A 16,858-nucleotide genomic window follows, 5' to 3' on the forward strand; every position below is an offset into this window, starting at 1 on the left:
GCATACTACGTTTGCATACAAAACTTGAAAGAAGCTCAAACTATGTCAATGTCTTTTAGATCGAGCTATCAATTTTTAAAAGTATTCAGAAACCACGTTTGAATTTCTCAATATCTTCTAACACTATCTAAGAAAGCAATGCCTTTGAGATGTCTCTTCGTAGTGAGGTAATCAAAATGGCACTGAAGTGGTAACTTGTGAAGAATTTATGAGCAACTATCTAAGATGATCGAATTGTTTTCTAAAAAAAAATAAAAAATAGAGCAGTTGTACCAGTGATCACAAGTTAGTTGAGGTGTAGTCATACAAGGTAAATGAAGCAACAGCAACGTTGGAAGCTAACTCGCACACTATTGTTGTGTACCATGGCTCGTATAAAAGGTTTCACAGATGCGTCCCTCTGCATCAGCAAGGAAAGCTTAGGTATAATTGTTATTATTTTTGTGTGCAGAGAAAACAAACCAGCCATGGACAGAAAAGGCATTCAGACAATTGTGGGGCTGATGACGCTGGTGGTTGCATTGCTCAATGTTCCTCCGATGATGGCTCACTTGCCCCCCGGAGCATGCATCGACCATTGCATGAAAGAATGCAGATCAAGCGGCATTGGTGTTGCAGCCTGCATGAAATACTGCCCGGTGCATTGTCTCCCTCCCGACACCTCCACCAAAGAGCATTACTGTAACCTTGGATGTATGCTCGACCAATGTGCCAAGTTCACTGGCGGTAAGCACCTTCTCCTCTCCATTTCTCTAGTTTTGGGTTCTTGCATCGTATGAACTGTCATTTGTTGTTGCAGATGAGAAGAGGATGACCGACTGTGTCTTCAAATGCCGAAAATTCCACTGCAAGATCAGTGCCAAGATTGTAGAGTGATTGCTCTGTGATGATTGAAGCAATAGTCTGCAGCCACTTAGACATTATTTAGTATACCTTTGTGATTCTCTGTGATGTTTTTGTTTCAAATAATGGCTGTAATAAACCTTCTTCAATGAATTTTGCCGCTTTGTTTGTAGCCAAAATCTCTGCAGGAACCAGCAAAAAAGCATAGCATTTTCCTCACAACAATATTCTAGTCACATCATAGCTAATGAAGTGTAAAAATTAACATCATATGAACTGAAATTTCACCAAGATACTAAGAGATTCAAAAGTGAAAAATTATTGTCACCAATAGCCGTTGCAAATGATGAAATCGATTAGCATCTCTGAAAACAATTGCCTTGCCGTGTCGTTTTGATGCTATTCTCATGAAGTTATTGCAGTCCAAACAAATGCGTATGTTCTTCATTATCTTAATAAGGCTGCAGCTTGAACCGCCACCATTCATCAACGAGAAAACCAGCACGAGCTTTTCGCTGTGAAGATACCGATACGCTCTTCTTCTATACATCAAACAAGACAGAACTTTTGTCTGGAACATAGCCTATTTTCTTCAACTGCATCATCCAAATAGATGTGTATTGATTTTACCTGTGGGCATTGCTGCCCCCCAGAAGCAAATTCGTGCAACCTATGCCCGGCTTTCCTTTCTAACACCAGCTTTATCCATTTTCTTTCGTTTATCAAAGCTATTAGCTGAGCAATAGATATTTGAGATGATAACATATCCTAATTCTTGTTTCTCCATGTTTCCTACATGCTCCTAGAAAAGCATTCCAGATAACACAATCTGGTTGATGATAGAATATCTACCATACAAGCATAATGATCAAGTTGAGGAACTAGTATACTAAATGGGATCAAATACCTCACTCAGTCCATCCGTCTGAAGAAATCCAAACATTGAATTCCAAGGAAACAACATCCCTGGTTTGATCAGTGAGGTTGCCAATCCAACATCCAAGTTCAAGGCCGTTTAATGCTAGCTGAATGCAATTGCAAACAACACTTCATCCCCATATCTTTCCACTGCCTACATTCCTTATTAAAAGTGTAGTGTGGTCAAAACAAAGTCCATCTGAAAGCATTTTCACCAACAAAACCATAGCTTCGTGGCCCTGCTTCCACTCCAGACTTTTCCAGTGGAATGCAATCAGAGCATTAGCTACATAAATCCAAGCATCAAGATCGGTTTTTGAGGCAACTTGCAAGCCATGATAGTGATTAGGCGAAGTCGTTGGGTCTGTGATGGGGTAGAATGAAACGACGTCATTTGAGCATATTCTTGTCCTAATTATTTCACAGTAACTAATTTCTTTCACACCAAAATTCTCGTAATTTTGATACACATTCTAAAATCATAATTTAGTTCGACAAAATTAACTGAATCGGGTTGATTATTATTATCCAGATTTTTCGAATTCGATTTGAAATACTTAGTCCTTTGTTCGAGAATGATCGCTTTCCCGTTTCATAACCTTTACATAAGCTACAAAAAGAAAAGGTAGCGTAGAAAATTCTACCGACGCCAAGCACATAATGAGAGCACTGGTGATGTATATAAAAACAAGGATCTCAAAGAGAGAGAATACATTTCAGGGGACGCGGAATTCAGGTGAGTTAGTCTTTCGAATCTTTTATTTTTTTTCAAAGATCTTGATTTTCAAAGATCGAGATTATTGGGAGCTTTATTTCTTGAATTTCGTTATTGATGAGGTGAATTCTCCCCACAGTTCTTGGAAACAGTGTAAGTGTTCCATATTCATGAAGTTCACGTCACTGCTAGGACATTTTGTGCTCAGTTAACTAAGCCAACTTCTTGACTTTGTCATCGGTCTTTGTTGGCAACCAAAATTACATGGTTCTAAACCATTTATATACTGTAATTATTTTTGGTGTTAGTAGATTGCATGTTTTTCATGATTTATCCTGTTCTATGCCTTTTTTTTTCTTCTGATTTTGCCTTTAAGATAGCTATACTTCTTTATTCACTTTCTCTCTCTCTCTCTCTCTCTCTCTCTTCCTGGTATTTTTCTTTGCTGATTTTAATCATTGTATAGGAGGCTGGGATTTGGGTGTAAGTTGAGATTTGAAGTCTCATTTGCTATTTCTCGGTTCATTGTTATTGGATGATGAAAATTTGCGTTGCTCTAGTCCTTATTTTGTCCTTGCATTATCTAGCCATATGTATCCGTTTGTGGGATACATAATGATTATGTTGTTGTGTGGGAAGCTTATATGAAGATGTTCTTTGCTTATATGCTGATTGCTATATTGTTTTTTTTTTAAATAGATGAACTCCATCTCTCAGTAAATAAAGTACTGCTGTGGGGTAGAGCTGTTTTTGTTCTCTCCGATTCAGCTGTTCTGTGATCGGCAGCAAGCTGGATTGATGTGCAATGCAGAGGTCACGGAAAGCTCTTCTACAAAGAAGAGCTGTAAAGGAGGCAATTTGTGGTAGAAATCGCTTGTATAAGGTCTCTCTTTCTGTTGTTATCGTTCTATGGGGCCTTGTCTTCCTCTTAAACACATGGATAGGCCATGGAGATGGCCAAGCAGGTTGGTCGACTATCTAATATTGCATTTTACTGAATAGATTATTTTGGCCAACCTTCTTTTATTAGTCAGTTATTTTTGTTTACTAGTCAGTTGTTGTTTAGTACAGTACTTCAATATTCCAGTCAATGGTTGAATGCTGAAATTATTCATAAGCAGATTAGTATACCTTCAGGTTCAGTCCTTTCAATTTTAGTACTATTACTGTGTGTTATGATACTTCATTTCAGTTATATTCTTCAAGAGAAATTTTTACGCACCGCACCTACTTTGTAATTGCTCTTTACTTTACCTAAATCATTGTTGCCCATCTTTTGATTATTGGTATTGGTGACATTGACTATCACGATCTTTCTTTATTTTATAATCTGCAATTGCTTGCTTGGCAATTTAATCGATACATAACTCCATCTTCCTTATTGATGGTATGCAGAAAGATCAGAAGAGTACCATGTTAATGCAACAAGATGGGGTGAAGACGAAGTGTCTTTTGTCAGGGATGCGAATCAGAGATTATCTACAGACAAAGATCCATCAGATGGAACTACAAGGTGGGATGAAGACACAGCATCTCTTGAAAGGGATGTGAATCGGAGATTAACAGATGGAACTGCACACCCATCAGATGGAACTACTAGATGGGCTGAAGATGAGGTGCCTTTTGATAGGGAAGTAAAGCGGGCAGTATCTGTAGAAGGGAATCCATTAGCTGAAGCCGTCTCTGAAAATGGTCATACTGATCATTATAAGAGTGAATCACTTGCTAAACTGGCAAAAGAAAATTCTGAATTGGTTGCCAAGGAAGATTCTGTAAGGAAAGATTTGCCCGGAAATGTGGAGAAGGACAAATCTTTAACTGATGAGTTGTCCAGTGGAGTGCATATAGGTCTTGATGAATTCAAGAATAAGGCATTTAGTTCTAAAACGAAATATGCAACGGGTAAACCTGGAAGCATAATGCATAGATCAGAGCCTGGTGGAGAGGACTACAATTATGCTGCTGCTTCTAAAGGAGCAAAGGTCTTGTCTTTCAATAAGGAAGCCAAGGGCGCTTCTAATATCTTGAACAGCGACAAGGACAAGTACCTCCGAAACCCATGTTCTACCGAAGAGAAATTTGTTGTGATAGAGCTTTCTGAAGAAACGTTGGTCGATGCCATTAAAATAGCAAACTTTGAGCATCACTCTTCTAATTTGAAAGATTTTGAGCTATTAGGCAGTGCTGTTTACCCTACTGATTCATGGGTCACGCTTGGAAAATTTAGTGCTCAAAACGTGAAACATGCTCAAGACTTTGTGCTTCCGGAGCCAAAATGGGCGAGATACCTTAAACTGAACTTGTTGAGTCATCATGGTGCGGAGTTCTACTGCACACTAACATTAATTGAAGTGTACGGCATTGACGCTGTTGAGAAAATGCTTGAGGATCTGATTTCAGCTCAAGATAAGGTACCCCTATCTGGGGAAATATTAGATGATAAAAAGTCTGGTTCAAACCAGCACGCAAGCTCTGAAGGTATGGGTTATGAAGATCTAGTTGAAGAACCCGATACTATGATCAGAACCCCTGATGTGAAACATGGAAGGTTGGAAATCGACGTGCCTGACCCAGTTGAAGAAATCCGTCATAAACAAGTAAATCGGATGCCTGGGGATACCGTTCTTAAAATTTTAATGAAAAAGGTTAGATCTTTGGATTTGAATCTAGCTATTCTTGAGCGGTACCTAGAGGAGTTAAGTACCAGATACGGAGACATTTTCAAGGAATTTGATAAAGATATTGGACACAAGGGCGTACTTCTACAGGAGATAATATTTGAACTACGGAGTCTATCTAAAAGCAAAGAAGTTATGGTATGCAAAGCTTTATATTTGTTTCTTGATCCTTTCATATGTAGTCTTCTTCTAAGCATTCTCTCCCTGTGCAGAGCGAGGAGATCAGTGAGCTTTTGTCTTGGAAATCTCTTGTTTCGGTGCAGCTGGAGAGTATACTCAAAGAGCATGCCCTCCTCAGGTTCATCAATCTATCTTCTACTCCTTTTATTTGCTGAATTGTGGTTCTTGCTGAGTGTTTTCTTCTCTTTACTTTTGTTTGTTTGAATCTGCTCTGAACGGAAGTAACAACAACTATTTGAAAATAAAATTTTGTGAAGAAACCTGCTTTGGTGTTAGTATCTGGGATCAACACTTGGTCTTAGATTCACACTCGAAAAATTCACACTTGGTCTGCACGCACACGCACTCACACTACATGCTTGTTTTCTCGGTGTTTATTTCAGTCCTATGCTGCATGAAAGTAGCAAAGTAAACAAAGATCAAAACAAAATAACCTTGCAAATGTCTTGTGCTTGCACTCTCTCTCTTATCTCCTTTACATATGTATGCGTTGAATTCTGACATGGTTCGCTCGTTTCACTGCAGATCGGAAGTGGAGACAGTAAGGATGGAGCAGACACACATGGAGAACAAGGGAATTGTGATATTTCTTGTTTGTGTGGGATTTGGATTTATGGCAATTGTGAGGTCATTTGCAGATGTGGTGGTGGTACAGAATATGAATGTGAATAGTTGGAGTGATTGTGTTTCCAGGAAATTTTGTTCAGAGAAGTCATCCTGGTTTTACTTATTGCTCAGCTGTAGTATTATCATAATTATTCTTTCATTATAGAGATTTTCCATTATTTTTATACAGTATGAAATTTACCATTTGTTATGCTGCTATCATTTTTGGATCTTTTATATGAATAACTAATAGAGTTTTAGACATACCCAATAGTACTCTAAAATTCAAAATAAAGATATGCTCATTTTTGGGATTACACAATAATAAATCCATATAATAAATTAGTAAAGGTCAATTTTAGTCATAAACATATGATCAAAATACGAATTTGGTCCAAACCTTCACTTTTTGAAAAACAGATTCATAACAAATGAAAATGTCGCCAAAGTAGTCCTTTTTTTACGGTTCCGTCAAAAAACTAAAATGATTGTTAGTTTTTTGACGGAACCGTAAAAAAGGATTATTCCGACAAGGATTTCATTATTATTCCGACAAGGATTTCATTTGTTATGAACCTATTTTTAAAAAAATGAATGTTTTGGAGCAAATTCGTATTTTGGTCATATGTTTAGAACCAAAATTGACATTTACTATGTAATAAATCCAAATCAATTTTGAATTTTACGAGTAAAAAAAGTAGTTGTATAGAGAATATTATTGACGTTTGAGTTTAGTGTAAATAGATGGAGTTTAAATCAATTACGGTGAATAACATAAAAAGATACTATCTCTGTCCTTAAAAAGTACTATGAACATTTGGTTTAACACGAATTTTGATGCATAATTGATACAATAAGAAAGGGATAAAAAGATAAAGTAATTAAAGCATTGTTCTCACTTCATTAGAGTATCCACAATAGAACAAACTAGCCAATAGGTTAGCACTAGGACTAGCCAAAAACACCTCATGTCACATCACTAGGACTTCCCACAGCCTGCCACATCATAAGGACTCCCCACAACCCAATAATAGGCCAGCACTAGGACTAGCCGACGCCTTAGCCAATCAAACAAATTCACAAATATGGAATTAAAAATTCGACAAGAATACGGAGAAAGTGCAACCATTTTATTTCATAAAAAAACATACATGGTTCAAATTTTAAAAAAATACATAGTACAACATAAAAAAAAACATCTCTCCCGGTCTCACTCTTCGCAGTCCCCTTGGCCATCCCCGACGGCATTAAACTCGTTAACACAAGTGGTGGAAATGAGAGTGGAGGAAGAGAAACTCGTTAACACAAGTGGTGCGAATGAAATGAAGTGCAACGAGCTGTATATATAGAGTTGGAATTAAAAAAAAATGAAAAATAGCGATCGCCGATCGTTAACCGATCGCGTCAGCACAATAGCGGACAAGCAATGGCTAATGATCGGCTAACGCCCGTCGATCTCGCCCTAGCGCTCGTCCAGCCCGCATTCGTCCGTCCCGTTCGCCGAGTCCAATAGCGGACGTCTACGACGCCCTGAGCCGCTAGCCGGTGGCTAGGGCGTGCACCCGTTCGCTATTGCAGATGCTCTTAGAAAGTAGAGAGTTTCTAAAATTAAAAAGTTCATATTTTTCAAGGACTGACTAAAAAGAAAAGTACACCATTCATAACCTCCGTTCCGTGTTAATTGAGTTTTTTTTTTTCTATTTTAAAAAGTTCCAACATAATTGAGTCAATTTTATTTTTGACAAAAAGTAACCCTACTTGATTTATTTTCTCTTACTTTATTTATCATGCACTTAATACACTATTTTAAAACTTTGTGCCCTAAAAAAATGTACTATCTACTAAGACCATGTTTATCAGCAACTATCCAATCCAACCCAACCCAACCATTCACTTTTTCAATATTTAATTCATTTCTATCTCCTCCACATCATCAATATTCATCCAACCCAACCACACCTATTTTCAAGGTTTATCAATGACCACCCAACCACACTATTATACATTTATTTTTATATCATTCTTAAATAATAATATTATTACATGAATATTTATTATTGCATAATAAAATTTATAAAAAAACACAATAAATGACAAACTAAAAATTATAGAGACAAACTTAAAAAAAACATAAATTACAAGAATTGAAATACGAAATTGAAAATACATAATTGGTACTCATACATAATATGAAAACTAGACATTCAATTGAAATTGCCGAATTTCGCCGATATATGCTCAACCAAATCGTTTAGCAGAGCTTTGTGAGCTTCTCTGTTTTGAAGTTGTGCTTTATTTTTCATGTAAGAAGCTAGACTCGCGATCTTATTCGTAGAATATATGAAATCATTATTCGCATCTCCACCTTCACGACTACTTTGTCCAAGTCGATCTTGAATAAATTCGGCTGGATCACAATAGTTCGAATACGTGCTTCTTCTTTCATCTTCCACTATCATATTGTGCAAGATTATGCAAGCAATCATTATTTTCCCCATAATATCATGATCCCAAATAAGACATGGGCATTTGATAAAAGCAAAACGAGCTTGAAAAATACCAAAAGCTCGCTCAACATCTTTTCGCGCGGACTCTTGATGTCGAGCAAACAACTTGTGCTTCATCGTTTGTGGACCTGGAATAGATTTGACAAATGCCGCCCATTGAGGATATATGCCATCAGTAAGATAATACCCCATATTTTTTTCATGGCCATTTACTATGTAATTGACCTTCGGTGCTCGACCTTCCAAAATATCATCAAAAACAGGAGATTGATCAAGCACATTAATATCATTTCTCGAACCTGGAGTTCCAAAAAAAGCATGCCAGATCCACAGATCTTGAGATGCTACTGCTTCCAAGATGATTGTCGGACTCCCGCTTCTTCCGGCATATTGTCCAGCCCATGAAGTGGGACAATTTTTCCATTCCCAATGCATGCAGTCAATACTACCCAACATGCCTGGAAACCCACGTTGTTCTCCAATATGCAGAAGTCTTGCCAAGTCTTCTTCGGTGGGCTTTCGCAAGTACTCGTCGCCGAAGTTAGAAATTACACCTTCAACGAACTTGATGAGAGATTTGCGAATGAGTTGTGCGCTCATTCTCAAATATTCGTCCTGCAAGTCGGCCGCTGTCCCGTAGGCCAACACCCTCATCGCTGTTGTACATTTCTGAATGGCAGACATACCAAGCCGACCAGTAGCATCACGCTTTTGCACAAAAAAGTTGTCGGTCTCGACGAGCTTGTTCATTATTTTTTCGAACAAAGGTTTTCGCATGCGATACCTTGTTCGGAAAAAATCTGGATGATAGATTGGATCTTCAGCAAAGTACTGCTCGAAAATAGTATCATGACCCTCCTCACGTTTCCTTTCAATGTATCTCCTTCTAGATCTAACCGTGTGGGTTGTAGGTTGTGAAGACAGGGTTGTTGGCCAAATAGCTATATCCTCGATTAGTTGATCGAGTTGCTGATTTTGTTCAACAATTTTTTCTTTCCATTCATTGTCTTCAAGAAGATTGGAAGCTTCAAAATTAAAACTTGATGACATTTTTTAGGGAGAGTTGGCTCAATAATTGTGAGAGGATTTGTGTGTAATTTTCGTGAAGCATATAGGTAAATATATAGAAGTTATTTGTTGAGCATAGGCTTTCACTACTATCATTTATGAGCACATGGGTTTTCCTTGGATTCTACCACCACTTGTGATGGCGAATGGCTTGTCATGTAGTCATACTTTGATTTTCGTGATCAAGGGTTTCTATTTTGGATTCCACCACCACTTGTGATGGAGAATGGCTTGTCATGTAGGCATACTTTGATATTCTTGATCACATGGGTTTCTATTGGATTCCACCACCACTTGTGATAGAGAATGGCTTGTCATGTAGTTATACTTTGATTTTTGTGATCACATGGATTTTGTGTTGGATTCCACCACCACCTGTGAGTGGAAAATGACTTGTCATGTAGGCATACTCCATTATTCTTGATCACATGGGTTTCTATTGGATTCCACCACCACTTGTGATAGAGAATGGCTTGTCATGTAGTCATACTTTGATTTTCGTGATCACATGGGTTTCTATTGGATTCCACCACCACTTGTGAGTGGAAAATGACTTGTCATGTAGTCATATTTTGATTTTCGTGATCGCATGGGTTTCTATTGGATATTGGATTCCACCACCACTTGTGATGGAGAATGGCTTGTCATTTAGTCATACTTTGATTTTCGTGATCACATGGGTTTCTATTGGATTCCACCACCACTTGTGATGGAGAATGGCTTGTCATGTAGTCATACTTTGATTTTCGTGATCACATGGGTTTTTATTGGATTCCACCACCACTTGTGAGTGGAAAATGACTTGTCATGTAGGCATACTTCCATTATTCGTGATCACATAAACTGGAAATCACATAAGCAACAGAAATTAAAGGTTATATACTAAGCAACGGAAATTGGAGATTACATACTAAGCAAAAGAAAATAAAAGTTACATACTAAGCAACGGAAATTGAAAATTACATACTCCCTCCGTCCCAGAGAAGTTGGCACACTTTCCTTTTTAGTTTGTCCCACAAAAGATGTCACATTTCCCTTTTTGGAAAAAGTTCTCTCTCACGTGAATATAAAAATTATATTTTCTCTCTCCATTTAACACACAAAACAAAACCTCCTAAAATCCCGTGCCATTTTCAAAGTATGCCAACTTCTCTGGGACGGAGGGAGTACTAAACAACAGAAGTTCAAAGTTACATACTAAGAAACATACATTGAAAACAGATAAACTACGATTATTTCCCAAACAATTCTACTTTTAGAGCGCGTTTCAGATCTTCTTCTTCTGGAGTTAAGTCCCTCCTAGCCATCAACGGAGTAAGGATACCTGCCTTGATCTTCCGTTCTTGAATATCACATTTCCTTTCACGTGTTACTCTCATTTCATGCAGTGTTGCAGTGAAATCATTAGGAATTGTATATGATGGTGTTGCAACTTCTTTGCCTTTTCTTTTAGCCTTAGCTTTAGCCTGATCTCTCCCAATAGGACGTTGCAATGTAGAAGAACGACTCTCAGGAGTGGAGTCGATTTGAGGTCCTCCTTCCTCACTAGTCCTCGACCTTTTTGAGCTCCCACGACTTTCTTCAAGACTATCTTCATCTTGCTGGAAACGCGTTGAACCAGTGCTCTTCAATTTCAATTCCCACTTGGGATTGTATCTCATCACCTCCTCAAAAACCTTATGGTGAGTAAACTTAACTTACCATACAGTTGTTGAGCGGTTTTCTCAATGTCCTCTTTAGACTGGCCACTCGTAGCTCGATCATGCGCATGTTTGTATGCACCAATCCACTTTGAGACATTTGCATTGATTCGTCTGTAGCGTTGTCTCAATGACTCCGTACTTCTGGGTTGGCCCATTGTTGGATTTTCTTTTCTTGTTTGCTCATACAGATCAGTAACATTCTACCACAGATGGAGACTAGTTTGGTTGGTGCCAACAATTGCATTTGTGCTGAAGAAACACCAATCAGACATTAATGCCATGTCTTCTTGCTCATTCCAACCATGTGGAGTGTTTGAAGCACTCGTGTTGGTTTTTTATTTGTCTTTGCTTGACGGTTGGTTTTGAACTGAGCTTTGAAATTGATTAGAATTCGGAAAATCATCATAGCTAGGGAAGTAATCTTGGGAAGGATCGAAATTTTGAGAAGGATTGATGTTTTGGGAAGGATTGAAATTTAGGGAATCGGAGAATATCTCATCATCCTCCATAGTTAACAACAAAGGAAAAAAAAAATGAAATTGTATCAAACAAGGAGGATTATAGGGGGAGAAAAGATGATTTTTTTTTAATGCAAAACTATAGCAAATGTGGTCTCTATTTATAGAGGAAGAAAAATTATGAATTTTGATATAATTTTTATAATTTTTTAATATGATATATTAAAGATATATAAATTTTAAAAAAAATATATATTAACCAATGAGATTTGGCATAATCTCATTGGATGATGGAAAGGAGATCGCCTGGTTGGTGTTTGGGTTGGAAGAGACCACAGTCGGTTGGGAGAGAGATATTTTATTCCATTTTTTTCTTTTTCTTTTTTAAATATTGGGTGAGGTGGCGGTCGACCACCCCACCGATAAACGTGGTCTAACAAGGAAAGGTAGTGGACCTGGGTGGGAATACGGGTGTGGATACCTGACCCGAAAAAATCGGGTATTCAAACCTGAAAATCATCAAAATGTCTATCCAAAACCCGTCCCAATATATTTTCTGGTACTCCAGTACCCGCCCCGGGTATCCATATCCGACGGGTATCCAAATACCCGACTCTTTGCATGTGTTAATAATTAATTAAAAAAATAAATTTTATATATTAATAGAAATATAGAAATATCTAAATTGACTAATCTCTTTAATGTTTCATTTATTTTGTAGTATAAAACTAAAAAAAATGGATCGCTTTTATTTTAAAGTATAAGATTATATTTAATGCAAAATGGCTAAACCTAATTTAAAATATGCTTTAAATAATCAATTGGATATTCGGGTAATACCCGATCCCCATTCGGGTTATCCAATACCCGATTTATCTTATATTTCAATACCCAATCCTATAAAATTGAATATTGGGTATCCAAATCCGGTGGATATCAGATCGGATATGAGTAAATCCAATACCCGATATCCGTATTCCCGCCCCTAGTAGTGGAGTACTTTTCAAGCAAATGTTACTATCCATAAATTTGTAGCTAATGTTAATTCATCATACTACTACCTAATTTCAAGCAAATAGATCCCTTATAAATAACGGATTATATATTGCGTCATTAATATCACTAAATTATGCATTTAATAAATGAAATATGAGGGCGAACACTATAAAACGAAAAGCCTAATAGCAGTCTGAACCCTTTCATCTTTGGGCTGAAAAGAATCGTAATCCGAAGCTCGAGGCAGCAATCGGCAATCGCTTTTAGACTGAAGTAGAAGAAAATGTTCAAGAAGGCAGTGGATGCCAAATCGCAGCAGCGGCTGTCGGGGGCCGACCGCAAAAAACTCAAACGCACTGTGAGAGAGCGATTTCCCGCTGTCTCCGATGCGGATATCGATCTTCTGCTTCCGCCCAAGGTCTTTCCTTTCCAACTTTTAATTCTATGTTTTTTGTTTTCTGTCCTTTCCAAGTTTTTCACCTCACTCCACCCGTTGATAATAGTTTTATAGTATATGTATTTTTTGTGCTATACTACTATATAAGAGTCTCTCGTGAACTCTTTATTTTATGTTTGTATTCTGATTAGTTGGGAGTCTCATTAGTGAAGACACAACCTTTTTAGGTATATATGATATCCTTGTTTTTGACATGATTAATTATTTTCTCAGGCAGAGATTGTGGTAGCAAAGTATCCCAACCGAATTCTTGTATATGGCCTAGAAGGTGACTGTCCCTTGTTTTTTGATGCCGATGGACGTGGCTCAGAAATATTCCCTACGGGTATTGAGAAGCTAATGTCATACATGGATTGTGTTGTATACTTGTATATGCGCATAACTGCAGTTAGAGTTGTTTATCTCTGTTTTCCTATACTTGTGAACTAGTGTTATTGATTTTACTCATGTATTTGGCCGCAGTTTATGCTTTGTGGAAGGTTCCAGATCTTTTGCCTGCTTTCATGCTCAAAGGGGGTGAGGTTTCTAGATATGTGCTTGGTGGGGCTGACTTGATGTTTCCTGGCATATATATTCCCCCTGAAGGTCTTCCATCATTTTCTGCTGGTGAGCCATGGGCTGTCAAAGTTCCTGGAAATCCAGCTGCTATAGCTGTAAGTAATACAGTGATGTATTTAGCCATATTAAAGTGCTTAATGTTTCTTTTCTACTACTAATATTCTAATACATCATGCATTTCCTATACTCAGGTAGGCAGTACTACCATGAATAGCACAGAGGCATTGAAGGCTGGCTTGCGTGGGAAGGCATTAAAAATATGTCATTACTACCGTGATACACTTTGGTAATAGCACCCTGGAATTACCTTTAATCGGTAGACCTTTCCATTAAATATAAATATATTGAGTGGGTTGCCTTTATAATAGTTACTCTTGTTCTTTTTCTTTGTTTGTGCATTTGGTGATTTCCTCCAGGGAGTTGGCTGAAAATTGTTGTATTCCAAATGCTGGATTTTTGGAAGATGTTGTGTTTGAAGACCCTGCTTTATATTCTGCTAGCCCGGCTTCTGAGTCATTTGAAGATAATTCCTCAGCTGGCCATATGACTGCTATGACCCATGAGAGTACAGAAGACGCTAGTCGGGCTGATGGAGCCGCTCCTATTTCTGATTCTGTTCCTGGTACTGATCACAGTGTGGTCAATGAAATTGGTGAACAAGTAAACAGTGCAATGGCAGATTTACAGGTTGCAGAAAATGCATCAGGCAGTGATTCTAATGTGGATGACCAGCATCCATTGTCTGTTGAGGATGTAGACTCGCTATTGGACAAGTGCCTCTTGCAAGCCTTACATACAACCATCAAAGATAAAGATCTTCCTATGCTAGGAAGTATATTATGGTAAGGGAGAGAGAGATTTGTTTGTAGTTGTTTATAGTTGGAAGTAACTTAAATGAACGGGTTAAAACATTTCATTCAATATTTTACCTGGAGATGTCCTTTGTGGTATCTTGTATAAGTGTTTCTGTTGCCTGCTTTTCATGCTCAATGTGTGATGTTTCATACTGGTCTTGCTTATTTGTGCTGTTACAGGTCGAGTCATGTGCTACCATGTAGGCCTTCAGGTGTTACTTTGGACATCAAGAAGTCTTCTTACAAGAAGTTGTCCAAGTGGCTACAGTCGAAATCTACTGGTGGATTGGTCAGTCTTAGCCTATTTGCCTTTACTCTGTTAGTGTGTTGATGTTACTATTTCCTTGTGTTGATGCTACTAGGATTTGATTGCTTAAAAATGCATATTATGTATTTTGCATGGCAGATTTCTGTGAAAGAGGATAAGCATAAAAAAGAGGCAACTCTAGTCTCAGTTAACCGCAAGCACTTGGAATACACATCTTTCAAGCCAGAGAAAAAGAAAGTTGATAACAACGAACAATCTGCAAAAAACGTCAGTGGTGAAGGACAGTCAGAGAAAACTCTTGATGTTGTCGAGCTTTATAAGGCAAGCACACATGTGAACCCTATACTTGCTGCTGTTGGAGCAGAAACTGGGAAACTGTATACTGCTTCAGAAGCTTCTCAAATTGTCTTTGCTTACATAGAGAAGGAAAATCTCGTGAAACAAACAAACAAGGCCATTGTAGTTTTAGATGCAACTTTGTGTGATGCTTTGTTTAAGGGTGCTATCAAGAAGGGTACAACATATCCAACTGAAATTCATAAAAAAGATGTGGGACAAACCTTTATCAACCGAATGCAAGCTCATATTGGAGTGACAAGGGGAAATGATACGGTTGTGAGGAAAGGTGCACTGAAACCTATCCAGATAATTACAGAGCGAAGACAAGGGAACAAAAAGGTTACCAAACTGTCTGGTTTGGAGTCCTTTTTGATAGATGCGGAGGCATTGGCTTCAGAGCTTCAGAAAAAGTTTGCTTGTAGTACAACAGTTTCAGAACTCCCCGGTATGGCTAGTACTAGCATGTCATATTCTCTCTGTGCTTGTTAGAATAAGAATTTTATTCTCTTACTTGGTACATGATGTGCTCAATATCTCATTTTGCTTCTTCAAATTTACAAGCCCTCACACTCTTATCATGTGAGGGTGCTTGAGAAGATCTCATTTCCATCAGTGCTTTCATATTCTCTTTGTTCTTGTTCAAATTAGATTTTCATTTTGTGTAAAGAGGCCCTTTTGCTCTTTTGTTGAAATCTAATCAATTTTTAAATACAAATAGGTAAAGAGGCCCTTTTGCTCTTTTGTTGAAATCTAATCAATTTTTAAATACAAATAGGTAAAAAGGGGCTCGAGGTTTTGGTCCAAGGTGGTGTCATTGATGATCTCGGAAGACTTCTTGTTGAACAATATGGCGTCCAAAAAAGATACATCGAGGTTCTTGACAAGACAAGAAGATAAGTACTACGGTAAGTTCTTGTTTTTTTTTGGTTGGGCAGTTGAGGTTAAGCTGACTAGGCATTGTGACGTTTCTCTTTAAATTGGAAGCTCATTACACGTTAAATTTTCTCTTAGCTGAGACGTGTTCACATTTTACTCCTTCAGGTGTAGTGGCATGTCCTTTAAGGCTCGAAGGAGCAGTGGTGATGTGATGGCACTTCTTGTATCAGATGACTTCTCTGCTTATTTCAATAAGCACTTGTAGTCAGGATCTTATGTCTTGAATTTCAGAATGCAATATAGTACAAAACAGTTTTGTGTACAGTCACTAGAATTGTTGTTCTCAAGTCCAATTTTATTTGATGGACATCGTAATGGTGTTGTATCTTTGTTCTTCTTATGAATACATTTATCAGTCGTGACAATAAATCTGAATCAGAATTCAGATGTTAATTCCTCTATCTCTCTTGCCTCTGACATGCATTTGGAAGACATGGCAGGTTAGGTGGTGAAGGCCTTCTTTTAAGCTCTAATGTGTTTGGACAAGGAGTACTCGTTTCCGTTAGGGGATTATGGAGCGAAGTAACTCGAAGCCTAGGCAAGTATGGGACTAGGCGTTGAGTGATGATATTTTCAACAATAATGTGAGAGAAGACTGCAAATGAATCGAGATTATATAGACGGCACAGACATTGGTATTTTCCCTTTTTGTTTGTCTGCACAAACTGTGCTAAGAATGTCGAAAGCTACATCTTTAGAATTTCCTTCTACATTTCTTCTTCCTTAGGCACCTCACAAACTTATTAATCCAGCGCAACATTGTATTCCTCACCA

General features: G+C 37.9%; 3 protein-coding genes and 1 long non-coding RNA gene across 4 annotated transcripts; 3 read left to right on the plus strand and 1 right to left on the minus strand.

The window, feature by feature from the left end:
• Positions 1-385: 385 nt before the first annotated feature.
• LOC125203437 (protein TAP1-like) lies at positions 386-1,022 on the plus strand. The gene is made up of 2 exons (XM_048101775.2): positions 386-726; positions 800-1,022. The coding sequence occupies exons 1-2, from the start codon at positions 468-470 to the stop codon at positions 874-876; spliced, it is 336 nt and encodes a 111-aa protein (XP_047957732.1). The 5' UTR covers positions 386-467; the 3' UTR covers positions 877-1,022.
• On the minus strand, positions 454-2,122 carry LOC148923736 (uncharacterized). The gene is made up of 2 exons (XR_016132802.1): positions 1,751-2,122; positions 454-1,645 (listed from the first exon to the last, which is right to left on the minus strand). It is a non-coding gene; the product is annotated as an uncharacterized LOC148923736 (long non-coding RNA).
• Positions 2,123-2,214: 92 nt separating this feature from the next.
• Positions 2,215-6,137, plus strand: LOC125208076 (SUN domain-containing protein 4-like). Its single transcript, XM_048107631.2, has 5 exons — positions 2,215-2,497; positions 3,176-3,441; positions 3,872-5,292; positions 5,367-5,452; positions 5,860-6,137. The coding sequence occupies exons 2-5, from the start codon at positions 3,282-3,284 to the stop codon at positions 6,104-6,106; spliced, it is 1,914 nt and encodes a 637-aa protein (XP_047963588.1). The 5' UTR covers positions 2,215-2,497; positions 3,176-3,281; the 3' UTR covers positions 6,107-6,137.
• A 6,722-nt stretch (positions 6,138-12,859) lies between these two features.
• On the plus strand, positions 12,860-16,485 carry LOC125207450 (eukaryotic translation initiation factor SUI1 family protein). The gene is made up of 9 exons (XM_048106801.2): positions 12,860-13,090; positions 13,343-13,454; positions 13,592-13,782; positions 13,879-13,973; positions 14,104-14,529; positions 14,722-14,830; positions 14,948-15,593; positions 15,924-16,053; positions 16,190-16,485. The coding sequence occupies exons 1-8, from the start codon at positions 12,956-12,958 to the stop codon at positions 16,043-16,045; spliced, it is 1,836 nt and encodes a 611-aa protein (XP_047962758.1). The 5' UTR covers positions 12,860-12,955; the 3' UTR covers positions 16,046-16,053; positions 16,190-16,485.
• The last annotated feature ends 373 nt before the right edge of the window (positions 16,486-16,858 follow it).

This window comes from Salvia hispanica, chromosome 6 (assembly GCF_029641045.1).
Source record: "Salvia hispanica isolate PSC_SH4W2 chromosome 6, Shi_PSC_v1, whole genome shotgun sequence".
Classification (NCBI taxonomy): Eukaryota; Viridiplantae; Streptophyta; class Magnoliopsida; order Lamiales; family Lamiaceae; genus Salvia; species Salvia hispanica.